The 18,564-nt window shown below is 40.6% G+C and overlaps 1 protein-coding gene across 2 annotated transcripts; it reads left to right on the top strand.

Annotated features, from left to right (window-relative positions):
* Window positions 1-64: 64 nt before the first annotated feature.
* RB195_018733 (uncharacterized protein) lies at window positions 65-18,109 on the top strand (the record flags this gene model as incomplete). 2 transcript variants are annotated; one of them, XM_064186300.1, is made up of 17 exons in its annotated part: window positions 65-280; window positions 1,302-1,409; window positions 2,574-2,705; window positions 2,758-2,830; window positions 2,882-2,968; window positions 3,125-3,246; window positions 3,326-3,428; window positions 3,598-3,719; window positions 7,190-7,266; window positions 7,325-7,397; window positions 13,034-13,141; window positions 13,351-13,473; window positions 13,535-13,639; window positions 13,725-13,826; window positions 14,686-14,818; window positions 16,049-16,136; window positions 18,028-18,109. In XM_064186300.1, the coding sequence occupies 17 exons, from the start codon at window positions 65-67 to the stop codon at window positions 18,107-18,109; spliced, it is 1,854 nt and encodes a 617-aa protein (XP_064042181.1). The 2 variants fall into 2 exon arrangements, with proteins under 2 accessions (XP_064042181.1, XP_064042182.1); XM_064186301.1 differs by lacking the exon at window positions 18,028-18,109 and having other exon boundaries at window positions 14,686-14,822; window positions 16,049-16,070.
* Window positions 18,110-18,564: the final 455 nt, after the last annotated feature.

Raw genomic sequence — 18,564 nt, 5'->3', positions numbered from 1 at the left:
GTGATGGAAGATTAGAGACGCTGCGTTTGTCAAGGAAAGTAAAATAAGGTGGGCAGGACACGCGATGTGCTTCAACCAATACTTAGCTGTGAGTGAGTGGGTTTTATGCGGTAGCGCTGCACAGAAGACTCAATGGTCAGATTTCTTCACGAAGTCCTACAAAGAAAAATTTGATGTTCTTCGTGTCACACGCGGAAGGAGAAACCATTGCACGCGATCGAGACAAGTGGAGGAATTACTGGCTTCCGTTCGACCAGTTCTAAAAACAATGGGTGTCAGGGTAATCAAGTTATTCGAGCACGGTCTGCTCTTTCGACTTAGTAGATTTCCGCCTTCGAAACTTGCGAAACCGAACTACATATAACCAGGTCACAAATGATGTGCATAGATAATCCCGGAATGTCCTGAAGTTTCCCTTATCCTTTATATAAAGCTATATAAAAGTTGTGATAAGGGCATGTAGAAGAACATTAGCTGCCACGTCTATACCGTTCATGTAGCAAAATTAGGTCAATATCATTTGTCAAGACGTACCGATGCCCTTATTCGAATATTTCAGCAGTTTTAATTGTAATCACAAAATTTTACGTTTTAGATTTGCGGCGTGGAAAGGGATGGATTAATCGTTAGGGTCATAGATACGATAGTCGAAGCCGGTGCTCTGACCCCCTTCACTTTTGGACGGTTGGGGAAGGAATTTCCTTTACTTTTAAACGGTTGGCGAAATTACCCCATTCACTTTTGGACGGTTGGCTAACCCCCTTCACTTAAGCTGCACTCCATGAACTAAACCCCCTTCACTGGAGAAGGGTCCGGCTCCTCCCTATCGCACCTATGGTCAGGGTACTACGGTCACATCCGTGATCAACATCACCGATGACGACTAGCGGTCAGACTCGGTCCACTTCTTTAAGACACAAAAAGTGGAACTGATTATCACCTAAGATAAGTTCCTCCCCTTCCCTCGCTCCACATCACCCTACTGAACTCGAAATTCCTCCTGTGTGATGTTCGATGCACGACTATTCCCGATTGTGTTACCCAACTCTGTATCCTTATATCCTTATCCTTGAGCGTTTGAGTTTGAGTTGAACATCGTCTATTTTAGTGTATGAGGACTTCCTGAGAGAAGTTTCAATGCAGTCACATAGGTTGCATTGCAGTCATTTGAATTTTTTGATGTTTTGTTTATACAACCTTTCCCACTATGAAGACTTCATCAATTAGAGGTTATGCTTTGTGTACTGGATCGATGTTGTAATAAAATAAACGATTGATGAACCACATTGTTATCTGTTAAGGAATGGAATGATGATAGAGATGCACTGCAGTACCCTCCTGCGGAAGGGCGGTACTCTGTTTACGATGGAAACGGGATTTTCGAACATCTCGCCTTCATAATTAATTCGGTGCGTAGTAACGATTCTTTACAGTTTTTTACGTCATTATTTTATGCTTCGAGATATAAAATCATACCAACTTCTTATTCACGCCTTTTTCTTTTTCATCTACGTTCGCGACCACGTAGTCCACATGTTGGCTACAGTTGTTTTTTATTTTTTTGTGTGTTTTTCGATTTAGTTATATTTTTGCACTTTTTTCTTGAATAATTAAATCAGACCTATGTGAAGTCATACTGCGTGGTATCGGAAAATCTTCTATTTTTTGGATTTTAATTATAATGACAGTAACTTGTGGGCTGTAATCGCGGACACAAAAAAGGACCGGTTTCTCACGACCAATTTTTCCCAAAACGCGATCGTCGTCAACGTGTTAGTATGTGGGTCCTAAAAATCATATGAATATTTCTTATTTCTTTGCTTAAGCACCTTTCGAGAGGATTTTTAGAGTTTGGGATCTAACCACTAGTTGGTAGGGATCAAGGCTTAGTACACAAGTTTCACAGTAAAAAAAAGTACAACTTTCAATTCAAGTGCAGGAGTTTGAGAGTTCAGAAGCACTCAAATCTCTCAGTTCACTTGACGTGTTCTAACACATGTGCAACAGAATGGTTTGCGCAACGTTACAAAGTGAGGAACTTTACTATGAATGCTGGCTTGGACAAGTTACCAACTGGTTAATGAAAGATCCAACTGCTCCAGCGCGATATGTGTTCTTATTTTGTGAAGATGCCCAAGTCTTTGCCTTATGTCAGATGTTTCTTCGCAATGACCGTGCGGATCGAATTTGAGTGCTGTTCATATCTGCGATGGGGAAGAGCCGGACCTTTCAAAAGTGAAGAGGGTCTAGCTCATGGTGTGCAGCTCAAGTGATAAGGACCCCTTCCAAAAGTGAAGGGGGTCCTTTCGCCAATTGTCCAAAAGTGAAGGGAGTCCTTTCACCAACTGTTCAAGTGAAGGGAGTCGGAGCACGGGCCCAATTATAAAAGTTTCCTTATTAGTTGAAAGAACGTTCAGATTGTTAGCTAAAAGAGTAGAGGGTTGTAGCTCTTCAATAGAAGTGAAGAGAATGTTCCGATCATGCGTTTCGTCTCGTACTAGTAAACTATGAATTCTTCGGAACAGTATGTGACTTCTTTCTTTTTTCTGGGTTTGTTTGAGCATGTTTTTCAGTACTATTCTCTGCAAACTGACTCGTTCGCCTCCTTCAGTTATGACACTCAAAGAGCTCCAAGGAACGGTTCCGCATTGGAAGACCCGTCGCTTACAGCTGGTATAGAATTCAAAAACATACCATTCATTCAGGTACTTCTTTGAAGTTAGGGCGCTTCGTGCTGGATAATGTATGCTTTGAAAGGTTTGCGTGGACAGGATCAATAGTGTTACAATAAACAATAACACTTATGAATTTGATATTACTGATGTCCATGGTACGCTTCAGATTATCTTACCATAGTTCTGTCCTCAACATCATTTTTCAGAGTGTATGCATCTGAACTTAACTTCTGATGAAGTCAAACAGATCGAGCAAGATGTCGGGGAGGTGGTTCATGCATTTGAAAAGAGAGGTGATTTTGTTAGGAGTTAGCGTTACCAGTTATTATAACTATTACTGGAACTTAGAACCACCCTTCAGATTATTGTTACTAATTTTAGCTCGCATAAAATTTTTGGTTCATGAGAACCTTCAGTCTCAGTCATTTTTGAAATTTCTTCATTTTCAGGTGTTACATTTAAGTCGGAAGATGCTCTAATCATCTCCAAGGCTTCCATGAACTTTAAGCTGCGAACTATTCATTTCAGTCCTAAATCTGGGGACCAGAAGCCGGAGTGTTATAAAATTTCTGTGAGTGTATGCATGATTTTACTCGCATGTTTTTTTCTGAGTTCTTTAACTTCTTTCTTTTTCCAAGAGTGTATTGTAGGTGTCCATTGTATTCGATAATTCACACCACACAGGACAGGTTCATGTTGGTCTATCTACTCTCATCTCTTATGTGAACGTGTGCAACGGGAGGGTTATAAAAGGTTTTTTTTACCTACTCGTTCCACATTTTTTTGTTTCTCAGAGTTCTGCTTTAGTCGTCTTGCAATGTTTTAACAGTTCTCCAGTATTTTTATCACGACGTTTGGGGTTTATAGCAATATAATAATACTTCGTTACTAATAATACTTCTACTACTAATATGTTGTTTAGGAGTCGGACTTGGGATAGATACATTGATCATAGGCATTACCGACGTAATTGTTCTGCTGCTTTGCTTATTTTCGTTGGTACTCTGCTTCAGAGCCCTCATCAAAGCCCATTTACTGAAGGACGTAAGCATTTAAACTAAAAGTTTCTCTACTTAGATCTTGCCGCTATTCAGTAAACTAGATCCTCTGCCTTCTCTACAAACACTCGAAGCTGAAGCGGTAACGTCCGCGAACGAGAGTCTGCTTGACCTCTCTTATTTCGAAACACTAACCATTATGAATGAAAACAAAGTACATATTCAGGAAGTTGTACAAAGAACTTTGGCAATTCCGAACTTTGAGAATTTTTATTTTTTATATGTCGATGCAAAGATTCAATGGGTTTGCGCCAATATTTTTCTTACACCCTATAGGCTCACAGTTTTCACGAGTTTGTGGATCACACGTGTGTGTTGTATCTATTGGGTTGGAAGATGAATTGTGAGCTTTTCCTCAGATTTGAAAATGCACATGGAACTAAGAAGTAAGTAAGTAGATGTCTCATATGTCGTTAATATGTTATCGGTGTCGTTCAATAGGGAATTCCTCGATGTACACGATGGTAGTGTGATTTTGTTGATCCTTGCCTTTTTTCAAATGATCAAAACGGAATGTCAAGTGGATAAAACGAAGCGTTTTCAACACCTTCTGCTTTTTGCATTTAAAGGCAGCGTATCATGATTGTGACGTAGTGCGGAAACAAAAACGAAAGTAAAGCATAGAGTTTAGCCTGTAGATTGCTGCAATCTGCGTGGTTCTTCTCATCTTTCCCTAATCGTCTCAAAAAAAAAAAAAAAAAAAAAAAAACGGCGTGGAAAAGGCCACTTTCTTCATTTTAGTCGCAGCGTGCCATCCTAAGTAACAGCAATTCAATTAAAAACCTAATGAACCTTATTACGTTGAAGGAAGTCCGCCTGTAAAAACAAATAGAACGGAGAGTCAAGACAAGTAAAACAGAGATGATGCAGAGGATGAGAAAGGAAATGAAAATGCAGATTAAGTAAGGAAAACAACGGGAGAACAAATGGAACCACGAGAAGGAAGCTGGAGAGGAACAAGAAAAATATCAGAACTTATGTAGTTACATAAGGATCTGGAAACTTATGTTCCAGTTCCATCCTCTGTTTTCTCCAAAACTCGAAGATCGTACTCCCTTTTGTTTCTTGCACTACGACTTGTTGTGGCTTTTTTTGTCATCTGTTTTATGGTAAGAGTTCGTGAAGCATCTTGTAGCATTCTTTTTCACGCTTCCTCTATTTTTCTGAGAAAAAAAAACGGAGGAATTAGTTACCGGTTGCACCACTTTGAAGTTCGCGGCGCATTAGCATTGCAACAAGGGGCGGATCCTCCCGCAGCCGGGTGTAAGTTTAGGTACGACTTTTCGAGGATGTTCTGGAGTAGCACAAATCAAACATACTCAGCCAACAGAGACAAAGGTACCAAAAATTATATCTACAAAAGCTACCTCAAAAATATATAGTATGATGGGGAATGCTGTCATCGTAGATTAACAGGTTAGGTGATAGGTTTTATGACAAATGTGTGATATATTTTCTGGGAGGTTTGCGCGGGCAGCCGTTAGGTATCTAGCACCCAGAGCCTATTATGTGCCGAATGAGTGCCTACCGAAGAAGATGTTTGCTGTCGGTTCCAAAGATGTGTATTTTACCAGATCAAAAACGGGTTGTCTGTATCTGCATACAGCAAAGCATCCAGCATTCATCAATGTTTCAAATACTATTTGGTTTCATGATGAATTGTATAAAGAACTAGTTTCCAAAAATCATTCCTTTTTATGCCCAAGGCTCGAATTTCCTCGCCTTGTTTTTAAGAGCTTCTTTGACGGAATGTAAATGGTGTGGTGAATCCTTCAGTCAAGCGCGGAACTTTCTGAACCAGCTTTGCACTACGGTACATTCGAAAGCATTTTCATCACACTTTGATTGTTTGTTGAACTGGATCTGTGTGTGTGCGTTGTGGCCAATTTTGAATTCATCAGGCAACAATTGTTCGAATTTCCTGGTTTTCCTAATTTCCTTTAAAACATACAATTTTTCCTACTTCTGGTGTTCCGTGTACAACCGTTCATATATCTCTATACGTAAACGATCGGTGCTCCATACATAAGCAAGAGCAGGTAGCATGCCCTTGTGAGGCATGTTTCGCTCCTATGAGGGACGCTGATCGGCGGGCAAACGCAGCGCAGTGGTCTGCTGATGCTGCAAACTACTGCCTTACGCAATTAATGACCGCCGTTGTCGGCCATATCCCCAAAGGATAAGCTGTCGCCCGAACTCTGGGTACCTAACGATACCTCAACTAGGGATTTTCCTCCTTTTTTTTGAAAAGAAGAAAGGTGAGAAAGCAATACGTTTTTCTGTACTCAAACGTCCATCATGCTTTAACACGTGTAATGGAGCGGTGATGCAAACTCTTCATTTTGTCTTGCATTCTAACACTTTTTCTCGAAGTAGTATGAAATACTGTGCATAGCATATAACCTATAACATTTATTTCATACTCTTGCCAATCGATGGTATAGCAGACTTTGATTAAAATAATGAACATACGACCCCTGAGGAAGCATATACTGTTCACAGGTCAGTATCTGAAGTTGTGCTTACTTCAATGTCCTGCCTTGGGAGCAGTCTTATTGCGTTTTCTGTAGATCCTTTTACGGTTAAGGATCTTCCTGGGTTGTCTTCGACGAGGTATATATTTAAACTTTCGACGAAGAACGACTAAGTTAAGTTTTAGAACTTTTATGACGTCCCATCTAGAAAATTGTGAAGGCAGACGTTCATGAATTAAGCAATACGATGAATCAGCTGACTGGAATATCCTATCTATTCAATCCTTACAAAATCCCAACAGTGTTGTCATAATCCACAATCCATGTAGGCGAAGGACCGCGGAAGAACAGTCTTTTAAAAATTTTATGATGCCTCATCTAACGGTATTAGGAGAGATAACGTTGTAGTTTAATTTTTTCAAAAGAATAAAAACAGTGATGTTTTAATTGAGGAGACATGGCACATCAGAACAATGTTCCCAGTAATATCTTTGTGTATCTGTTTGTCTTGCGGTAAACACGCATGACAAACATGACACGCAGATTCAGCGGAGAATTAAGTTGAAGTTCAACTCACAAGTAACGGTGAGCTGACTCAGATTTGAAGGAGAAGATAGAAGTGCTGCAATCCATAGGGTAAAAATATTAGTGTGGGCCGTGCTTACCTATAAATGGGGAAAATCTAGGATCAGCTATGTGAAACCAGAAGTTTTGAAAATTTTGGAATACGGGCTTCATAGTATCATCTCCGTTAATACCTACTCCTTATGATTCCTTGCTAAGAAGGAATTAACGAAAATGTCATAAGAGCACATATTTTTTTGTGGTTATTTCATTCGACATGCAAGACGTGAGAACCTGATCCCTTCGTCCTTAAATACTCGAAATTATCTTTTTTTTTTCAAGTTATATAAAGTGATTGATACATTAATATAGTCATTACTGGCACTTATTCAACAGCGCTAGACTTTGGCACTTTCAGAAAGCCATAGACTACTTTGAAAACCAATTCAAAATAAAACTTTCGATTTCTGACCAATTGGAGTTCTTGAATCTATGGTGAGTGTTTCATTCTTTCCGTCAACTTCTCCTTCTTTGAACTAAAGGTGCAGTTTAGGTATGTCATGATTGTTGTTAATGACGTTCTTATTGTAGTTGGGACCATCAGCAAGATTTCTATTGAATTCCGAGTAAGTATGGTTTACTACAACGAATAACACAAAATATTGATACTAGAGTTAGGTGCGCTTCGTTAACCCTAGTAATGAGTGAAGGCATAAAACGTGGGATATTTCTCTTAAATTCTTGTCGTGGATCCAAAAGTACTGTTGCTTGCAAATATCACTCTATCTCTCTTTTAGACAATAGATTTGTCAATCTTCTTTGCTACAAATGTTCAGACTTGTTTCTATTCCAATATTTCATTGATATCACTGTAACTTAGAACTATTAGAAGTATTGGACAAAGCTTCCTTGTTCTCCAGATCGTGCGAACATAAAGTTGTGCGAGCGCCAAAAACGAGAAAACATCTTTATTACGGTTTCTTTCACCGGAAGATGTGGGTAGCAACATGAGTTCTATTTCGTTTTTTAAACCTCCAAAATAGCTGTTTGGCTTCTTAACAGTTCAATCAGGAACCATTTAACTCTGCCTATTATATTAAGGCACATGGAGGAACCAGCTAGCCCTTTGCTTTTTTCTACATTTTTACTGTGGAATTTTTTTTGCCTTTACTGGTTTTTGGTTTTGCTCTTTTAGATTTTGTTTATGAGGATTATAAAAATCCAAAGTGTTTTGTTTTGTGACTTGAAATAGAATCTACGTCGATTTTACTTTCGGAGGACATTTGAACGCAACACATCGTGAAAGTCTCGATGTTGGGATATCTGCGGTAAGAGTGTGGTTTACGAGTATGAGACGTTTCCAACTTTCGTTCCCCAACTATGTAACGTAGTAAGCGATAAAACGCGGGCGACTCCGTCATCATCCAAATCCGATGCAACTTATTAACTCACTCGACCTAAACGGTAGGCGGTTTGTTATGTTCAAGGAGGACGCGTCCTGTTCGTAATTTAGCTAGAGTTCGCGTAGAGCCTATCCATCTGTTGTTATTTCGTGGTCTGGAAAACGTTACCTCTTGATTGAACTGCCTATCGACGTCAGTTATTCTCAGATCTTTTACCACTTCCATTTAGAACTTCTTTTTACGACCATGACCGACTTTTTCCAGTTGAGCTTGATAACATTCTCAAGAGATTTTGGATGAAATGATCAAACGGTCCCCTTATGACATGACCGAAGAAGCGAAGACGATTTTCTTTGCCACGTTCAGAAGTCCGGGCAAAGTGTTAGTGTTTTTTGCGTGTCGTCCACCGGTACACCATATTCACTTCTGCGTAAAATTCTTCCTTATGACCCCTTTATTCGCCAAAAGTGTCAGTCTACAGACATACCTAACAGTCGTCTGCAAAGCTTTTTTCATGCAGTCATGCTTCTCCATCATGGTTGACAGTGCTGCCAAAGTCTCCGATGCGTGCAACATGTTGAAGTTTCGTGCTGCTTTCCACGAATATAATAACATTGTCAGCGTACTCGAGATCGGTCAATGGGTATCCTGATGGGGATAGGATGCTGTCGCCAGGACACTTATCTCCTGTTCTTCGCATGATGTCATCGACGACAAAGTTGAACAGAAAGGGTCCCGTTACAGCCTCTTGTCTCACTTCCCTTTCTGCTCCGAACGGCGAAGTACATTTGGTTTGAACCGCAACGGCTATTCTATTCATTTCGTTAATCAAGTGTACGAACATTACTGTAATTCCATCGGCGCAGCGCTTTGAGAAGACAGTCTCGATAAGGAGAGTCGAAAGCGGATTCAATGTCCCGCTCATTCGCTCAGGCTTAGAATACCGCTGCCACTCTCCTGACTACGAACATTTGGTCAGTCGTTGATCGACAAGGATAGAAGATGGCTTTTTGGATGGATTTTTGGCGACGTTTTATAAGCCGATCGAGTTGCAAAACCTTGTACGTTACACGCAGCTGTGATATTCCTCGGTTCTTTTTGGGTTCCGTGAAGGATAGCTTATTGTGTAGAGAAATTATGATAGTGTGTCTCCATGAGTCAGGTATCCTTTCGTCAATACATACTGAACGGTTGACCTTTTTCATCTCATGAATGCTAGAGGAAAGAAGAGATTTCAGCATTTCTTCGCAAATTCCATCGTCTCTGCCAGACTTTCCACTCTTCATTTCTTGAATACAGACCAGAATATAAGACTCCATCGGTGGTTCCTTGCTGACCACGATGTATGTCGATCACTGGATGTGCGCAACTTCAGAGGCAGATACGACAGTGACTCTGTTGGCAGTGTTGATGACAGGCAAACAGCTCTTCATCTTGCCGCTATACTGGTTTTGTGGAGTATAGGGTTTCCTCATGTTTTTTCTTATTCTCCTCTTCTCGCTTCTACACACTTCTATACGCACACGTACACATACACATACACATACACATACACATACACATACACATACACACGCACACACATACACACACACTTCGTCGAATGTTTAGTTGGCTTCGGTTGCGCTAGTCCAGCCGCCTCGACTGACTCATGCGAAACCACTTGCTTCGCACTCGACTACGTAGCTAGTTTAGCATTCATCACTAGGCGGCCTAAGTTCGACTTATTTCGAAGTTGGTCGATGGCGCAACTATCCGTACGGCGACTTCGCGAGGAGTTTGCTATGGACCTATGTTCCAGACCTTCCAAAACAAGCTTCGGTTCATTTCGAACTCTATGACCTTTTTTTGTAGAACCGTACCGTTAAGGAGAGGAGAACTGGGCGGTGGTCTGAATCGAATGCGACTTCCCAGACAACTCTAGATTCTCGACTGTTCGACAGAGGAATGATCCCCCATCAGAACATAATCGAACTGAAATTTGAGAGTTGCATTGCAATTTGTGGTATTGGTGTTCTGGTCTTATTCTGTCGGGACCGGGTGCCATACGATTTCTTACCGACATGATAGCATGTCGTATTTCGGACGGGAGAACCTCTGGAATGACATGGCTGTCTAGGAGATCAGAGTAGAAGTCGTGGATGATTTTCTCCATCCCCCTTCTCGATGCAATGGCTGTTCCCTCTGTGTTCCGGAGAGCAGTCATCCTCGTCCTGCGACTGGCGAAGTCTCGACGTGCATAGCGGAAGCTTTTCTCCGCCTCTGCAGCTTCAGCCAGCACTTCTGCTCTTCTCTCTTTAAGGTCTTCCTTTATCGCCTCTCTGCAAAGCCTTGCGAACTCGGACGTGAGTTCTTGGTTCCCTGCGGCTCTTGCTGCTCCACGCTGGCGTATCAGCTCAAGAGTTTCAAGGGACAGGCGTTTCTTGGTGGTTTTAAAACTCTCACCTTCTTCGCGCAGTCGTGAAGGTGTTCAACGAGCCGGTCATATTCGACGTCGATGTTGTTCATTGCGGAATCTCCCCAAAAGCCGGCTAGCGTAGCGAAGAGATCCTAGTTGATGATAGTCCTGGGATATCGCTCTCTGAACTTGGCTGCTTTCTCTTCTCTCCTTGTGAAGGAAAATCTTCCTCGGAGGAGGCGATGGTCCGATCCCGTATAGAGGTTTGGCACAACAGCGACGTCTGTCAGGCAGAATCTTTTATTGACGATGATGATGGCGGTCTATTTCATTACGGTACCCTTCACCGGGTGACTCCCACGTCCAGCGTAGAGAGGAGGGCTTCTGGAATTGCGAGTTCCCATGGATGGTCTTGGTCGTCATGATGAACTCGGAGAGCTTTTCCCCCAGGCTGTTCTATTATAGGCCATGGGTCCCTATGTGAAGTTCCTCCGGCGTTCTTCTTAGGCCAACTTTGGCGTTGAAATAGCCAATTATGACCTTGTAGAAGGCCTGATATTCTCGGTAGAACTTCTCCAGATCCATATAGAAAGCTTCGACTTCTTCCTCATCGTAGCTTGTTGTTGGAGCGTAAGCGACGAAGATCCTCGAAGCTATGTTGATCCACATCTTCTCATCCGCAGACGTCTGATTCGGGTCGTAAGTTCTTCGAAAGAGTCGACGTACTTTGCCATACCCGTGTTGACGAGGACGCCAATTCCACCAACACCTCTACTGTTGCATGTTCCTAAGAACAGTTCTTCTTCAGTTTCCCAAGAAGATCATCATCAGATCTTCGATGGCCGCTTCCGATGCAAGCGTACGTGCGTTATAAGTACAGATCGCCATTAAGCCTCTAGTCCCATGAGTTTTTGGGGGAACTTCTGTTCTCCCGGAGTGGACATGTGGAGCTTATTTGTTGGAGGCGACTCCAAACCGCCTCCCTTGCACCTCCCAGTCACTTGATTGCAGGCTTTTGGCCGGAACGACGTGCGGGATACAAACGTAACGTCATCGATGGGTAACTGGTGGTAATGAACCGTTTTCAAATATTAACCCTTACCGTCTACGAATATCTACTCGAAGTGAGCTCGAGGGAGGCAGCCGACAAGACCAACAAGGCATTCAGAGCAGGCACCGAGACCGGTCGCGCCATTCGGGATCGGTTTCAGCGCTTCAACAACGACGATGCAACACACGAAGACTAGCCCATGCCCAGTCGCACTCCATTCTTCGATGAAGTCGCTTTGCGCCACGAAATCCAACTGGACATAGGATTTCGAGAAGCCACCAAGATACCACTACAGCACCATTGATCGTCAGTTTCAGTCCAAGGACTACCGCAAAGTTCTTTCGATGTGGATACCTCATGCATTGACCAATCACACCCCTGCAGATCGAGTCAGTGTCGCTGAAAATTTGCTTCTCCGTCTTCACAGGCAGAAGCTTTTGGATTCAATCGTCAAAGATGAGTCGTAGGTTCACTACGCTACATGACACCCCTGCTGGATTACTCGTGACGTACAACCTCTTGCGCTGCCAAAAGCTCCCACAAGATTATGCTCGCAAGATTATGCTACGTGTATTCCGGGATTCGCAAAGTGTTCCGTTCTGGGGGTTGCTGGAGTGTAATCATGCAATCAACCCCAACATTTCTACGGGAACTCCAGAATCTGATCTATGCAGTGCGTGACAACGCGAGACCTCACACAGCAAAGGTGACTCAGCAATTCATAGAGGGGCTGGGTTGGGAGGATGTCCCCCACTCTCCCTATAGCCCGGACTTTGGCCATTCGACTATCACTTGTTTTGGGCCGTGAAGTTTCATTTGCGCGAGAACACTCCGAAATTTCAAATTCACTTCCAAATCCTACAAAGCAAGTCTGTAAAAATCGGCAAATCTATAAATGAGTGTGCACACTCAACAGTTCCATTCACCACTGTACGATCGATTTTTGAAACCGCTCAAGGCTTACCTTCATCCTCCTTCCGTCTAGGTCGATAAATTTGTATCAGTTTAGTAGAATGAAAACATTGACTTGCTACATCAGCGGACCCTGCAACTTATCGTACAAATTGCGCCGTTGTTCGTAAACCTCAAACGATTCTGAACTGTAGACTGCCGAAAATCGATTAAATCAATTGGCAGGTCGATATTTCCTTGTGAAGAGTGGCCTAAGGTCTATGTCATACCTGTTTGGCTGTTTACAAAGTTTGATCCAGATTGAATTAATTTGGAGTTCTGGCGAATGCTGACATTGAAAGCCTTAGAGACGGACAAACACATATCACTCTTTTAACATTACATAAAGGGTTTTAAGACATGCTGTTACGTAAGACTGCTACAAAGGAAAATAATTCACAATAGAAAACAATAGACCTTGGCAACAAATTGGAACATTTGTAGATTTTTTTTGTTAAGGATTTCGATAACTCCGTTTTCACCCTCACAGGGATATTGCTTGGGACGGGAGCTTTGCTAGTGTACGTCGGCGTACTGCGATACTTTGGCTTTTTCAATCAGTATAATGTAAGTTTTTAACTACATGGTAAACCTTATTCTCCATAAGTGTACTGAAATATATGTTGGTACAAATGTTTATATGTATGTATATCATATAAACATTATAAGAAACATATATATTTATACATATTACATGTATAATGTGCATATATTATTATATATATTATTATTATATATTCGTATATATACATATATATGATTCGTAGTTGTTCTAGATCCTTATTCTCACTATGAAAAAATCAATCCCGAATATGCTGCGATTCATGTCATGCGCCATCGTGTTGTATGTCGGATTTCTGATTGCGGGCTGGGTAATTATTGGCCCATACAGCATGAAGGTACAATGATTCACATATTTATTTGAATAACTTGATATCATGGACAGTTACCTCCCTTCAGTTCCGAACTTTGGGCGAGTCTTCGGAGGCTCTTTTTTCCTTAATGAACGGAGATGACATGTTCGCAACATTTTATACTATAAACGATTCGAATACTACTATAAAGGTTGCTCCTATTTCATTTTAGCCAGTGCCGTAGTCGTTAATATTATAATGAAGAAGCTAGCAGTTGTTTCAACTAAGAATTTCAGGTATTCGGGACAGTGTACATATATTGCTTCGTATCTATGTTTATTTATGTTGTGTTGTCATTGTTCATTGCAATAATTATGGATGCATACGAGGTTGTTAAGGTGAGGTTCTGTGAATAACATCACTAAAAAAGAATACAGCTGACAATACTTCGACTACAATCGCCTCAGCACCATTCTGGAACAGTGGTAAAATAGTTTCAAAGAGAGGTTGTTTGCGAGCGACAACAGCAGCTACGGTTGCATTTGTAGTTACTGATTCTGTTGCACTAGTATAGATATAGATAATTAGGATACTAGCATTGGCACACACTAGAATCAGTGAATATAGGACAAATAATTGGATTTAGAATTGACGAAATGATGGTTGCGTTGGTCAATCCAAAGTGTTGCTCAACTTTAAGCTCTCCTTTATCCTTCAAAGTGACGAAAATTGGAGGTTTTGTACTATTATTCGTCGTCATTTTTTATCAACGTATGGGTAGTGCCGCTCATTTCTCCCTAATCGTCGTAAAAAAAAACGGCGTGCAAGGCAGTTTTCATGACGACTTTAGTTGAAACGCCCTTGTGCACGCACCGCATACACGAGCGTGCAGTTGAAGATTAGTGGGGTCTTCTCAGCAGCCTATTCAAGTACCACTAATGAAAAGGTTGTTGAGGGGACTAGAGAGTGTACGAGGGTGGACGTTTTAACGTACTTCGTAGGAACCAAAGCTGTTCCCACACCGTTTTTTACGACGACTAAAAGGGCAAATGAACAGAACAATTCCGGATTCTGCAGTCCCAACCCTATCTATGGTCTTCCGAACGGATTCCCTCACCACGTCGGATTCGTTGTATGCTGCTTTAAATCAAGAAAATCGATATAATCAATGACTGGAAGGTTGCAAAAATTGGTCTCTAGTGGCTATAGTGGCTTCTTAGCATTACAATTACAATTTCTCAAAACACCTCCTTACAGGATCGCTATTCATACGGTCTTTCAATGGAGAGCTCTTTACTCAAAGACTTTGTGGCTTCGGCTCCGTCCCTTGCTGATATGAACTCGCCAACGGCACAGGCACAATTCGCTCCACAGGCGCTTCTGAATCTCGGTCGGTAGGTTACGATTGCTTGTTGAGCATGTGATGCTTATTCCTCAAGTGCTAACACTCGCACTGTGCTCCTGTCGTTTGCCTGCATCTGATACATGTGAACTGTCATCTCGGTAGCTTCACAGCGCTGGTGAACCTTGGTCTCGCTGCTTAACCAAGGTAATTTTGTGCAAGTTTTCCGTATAACAGCATGTTCATTGTATGGTATTTAGAGGTTGCTGTGGAATTAGCATATGTGTAACCTAGAAAATAGTTTTCGAAGTTGGAGGTTTAACAAGTTGTGTTAAAGTAGGAGTTAGAGGGGAAAATGTAGTTGGGAGGGAGGAGGAGGAGGGGCATCAGTGGTGCCCTTATTTCCCGACACTTTCACTTACTTTTTTCTCTTAGTAAATTTAGTTTACATGTCATAGATTCTCTAAGACTAATGCTTAGGCCTTAGATCCCCTATTGATTTGATTATTTACTTCGAGAAATAAGGGCCCGAATGAGTGGCCCCCTAACTACCCGGAACTGGATTCCTTAATTTTTGGTTATAATCAAATTTGTCGAGTAGCAGAACCCTAAGATCAGCGCGTACAACTCATGCGAATTGAAGCAACGCTGTGATCACTGCTTCAAATACATTTTAGACCAACTTTTATTTTCTGCAATTGTTTTGAATGTAAGTGAGGCATAGCTATTATGAACAGAATATTCGCGACTGCTGAACTATATGAAAGGTGTCACATTTTTGTGCGTCTTGTGTTTTGATAATGCTATGTTCCTATTACAACTTTTCCGGAACTTTTCTTTCTTTCCAAATTATTTCTGACAGCTTTTTCGTTTTATCTGTATCATTTCTTCTGAATATATTGACGGCTTTATCCTTCCAGTGTTTCAATAGTTTCAATAAGTTCCATTGTAAGTTTGACCTTTTCATGCTACGATTGCAATATCAATTAGCAAATTAGCGCTGTCAACTTTTTGTTTGAAATGGCGTTGTGCAGAATAATACTCATCCTGCATAAGTATACAGCTATCGGATATGAGTTCTGTTTTCATGCATCAGAGATGGCTGTTTACGCAGTCTTTGTCCGCGTAACGTTTTAATAGTCCACTCCTAGCTAACTAAATGCTTGTTCTAGCGCTAATTTGCTCTTCTTTTATTGCTTTATTCTTCAGTGAAAATCGAAACATCGCTTGTTACTGCTTGACCAGCAAGTTAGCGCGTTCAGTTGGCTTTTGCTTTAGGGGTTGGCAGCGACTCGAGTAGCGTTCGAGCTCTCAATTTGATCGACCGCATGCGGGACTGGGTGTGCACCCTGCGTGGTAGTTCCAGGTCTGTTCCATTTATATCATTGCTGAAAGTTATAATCTATAACAACTTGCCTGTTTGCTAAAATTCGATTATTTGCATTAATATATTCCTTTTTGTTTTCAACTACCCTATAACGCCTGTTCTGACACTTAACCTAACATCGTTTGTTGTTGGCGTATCGTACAATTCAAATTGATTGTTCTCTTATTTCTTTGGAGCGTTCATCGAAAATTGATTTTCTGAGCTGTCTGTGCACTTCTGTTTGTTTCTCGGTGTTTTGATATTTGCTTAGCGTCCATGTTCCAGATCTTGCGAAGTAATGACGAGCAAGTGCAGGTGATGAAGGTTTTTCGATGGTATTGTTCTGTTAGATGTAGTTTTGTTTCATTTAAATGTATACCATGCATTCTTGCCAAAATCAAATTCTTACCATCGAATTCTTACCAAAATCTTTGTAGTCTATTTGACTGACTTATCAAATGATCAGTCTCATTGTATTGATTTCTGCGCGGTGTACCTACACTTAGTCAACCGTAGCAGAAATTTGTTGTTTCACTATAACACGTCACAACTTGCGAGGCCGTCATTGTGAACAGTTGACTATTTACACGGCCTCTTTTTGAAAATACTTACTTCCACTGAAGCTATAAAAATCTGTACCGCTATCACATTCTCTATTTGTCGGCCTTGCACACCCGTATCTAGACAACGACCTCCAAATGACGGTCTATTGTGTTCGATTATCGTGACATGAGTGCTCAGTAAGCTTTTGGAAAAAAAATACGTTTCTAGTTGCTAACCACTAACTTTTAATGGACATTTTTAAAATTCACCACATAAAACGAATGTTCTCCCATATGCTGATTACTATTACTGTAATCTTAGCATTCCATTGTGTAAAGCACTCACCTAGATTAGTTAGTTAGGGTTTTAACTCTTAAAATTCCACGTTTGAGACTTATCGTCGTTCTTTCCGAGTACTCGTTATATTCGAATAAATTTTCTATTTTTTCTCCATGCTGCAGAGTGTCTTTTACATCCTCCTCGCGCATTAGCTGCTGCGTTGTTGAGATTAGCACGTCCAAGATATTTAGAAACAGGTCGGAATTGGATTTTTGAAATTAAACTCTGCTAAGAAAAAGAATACTTTGTTGTCACTTACATATCAAGCTCTAACGGAACTCGAACTGCTAAATTAGCTGGAACTTTGATAATAGATATGCATTTTGTTTGTTTACATCAAGTAATAAGTGAGTTTTTTGGAATGAAATCGCTTGTTCCTGCTAAGACAGGAAGTTTTAACAATCATTGAAATTATGTGGAAGTTTTTTTTTTAATGTTTCCACCGGTTTCTTTTATAAGTTCCAATTTTTTGTTCACTTTTTAACACGACAAAAGTTGATTACATAGAGTTGTCATACCGATTTCTAGTTATGTTATGTAATCGATGAAAAAAACGCGAGTTTCGTTAGTCTCGCGAAAATTAGTGCACAGTATAATGAACTAAGGGTTGATAATTGCTAGCTCGTGTGTTAACAGCGACGTTCACCACACTGTTACGCTACTGTTGTACTGTTCATTTAATCTTGATTTTTTATAAGTGCTGCTTCTGCTAAGTTGTATTTAAGGCTGAGTCTGAGCGAATAGTTCACGTTTTTCACTTTTTAAGTTTCAAAATGTTATATATATATATTTATATATATATGTCAAAAAATGGCATAAATGTTATATATGCCTATACATATATATATATATATATATATATATATATATATATATATAACATTTTGACTTTGCCATTTCTGTCCTGGGCACTAACGTTGATGGAAGTTAATGTTCGTTTTCTCTTTTATTCCAACTATTCTTCTTATATACTCTATTAATGCTGGGTCGTTTGATTTGATTTTTTCAGGTTTGAGTCATTTTCGAACCCACTCAATGATCAAGTAGATCCCAGAAGTGGCAACGTTGACTTATCCACTCAGCAAGTATAAACTTAGCCCATTGGTGTTTCTCTCTGAATTTTTTTTTAAACCTAGAGATTACTAACTGTTTCATCTCCCGTCTTAATTTCAATCCACCGCTGTCGGCTTTGTTATTCTTTTAGCTTGTTTACAAACTAAAGTAGCTACTAACCCTGTATTTCAATCATTTTGAATTTGATTTGATTCATTTCATTAGAATTATTGTATTTCCAAATTCTAATATTGTTAGATCTGAGATCTTTAAGAGTTTTATCGTGTGTGCTTGCACGATTCTAAGAGCTGTTTGTTTCAAAGCGTACCCCATGTGGGGTTGGCCAGTTCGAGCGAAAGCAAATCAAAATAAATATACACAACATGTTTAATTATTTGCGAAGAAAAGCGAGAAGTAACGTATTCGTGTAAAGGGTGGTATTATCGTGTATGATTATTCGGACGTTCTTTGTGATTGTCCTGCGTTTTGAATT

This window comes from Necator americanus, chromosome II (assembly GCF_031761385.1).
Source record: "Necator americanus strain Aroian chromosome II, whole genome shotgun sequence".
NCBI classification, from domain to species: domain Eukaryota; kingdom Metazoa; phylum Nematoda; class Chromadorea; order Rhabditida; family Ancylostomatidae; genus Necator; species Necator americanus.
The sequence above is the reverse complement of the archived record's forward strand: the minus strand, read 5'-3'. Positions and strand labels throughout refer to the sequence as shown.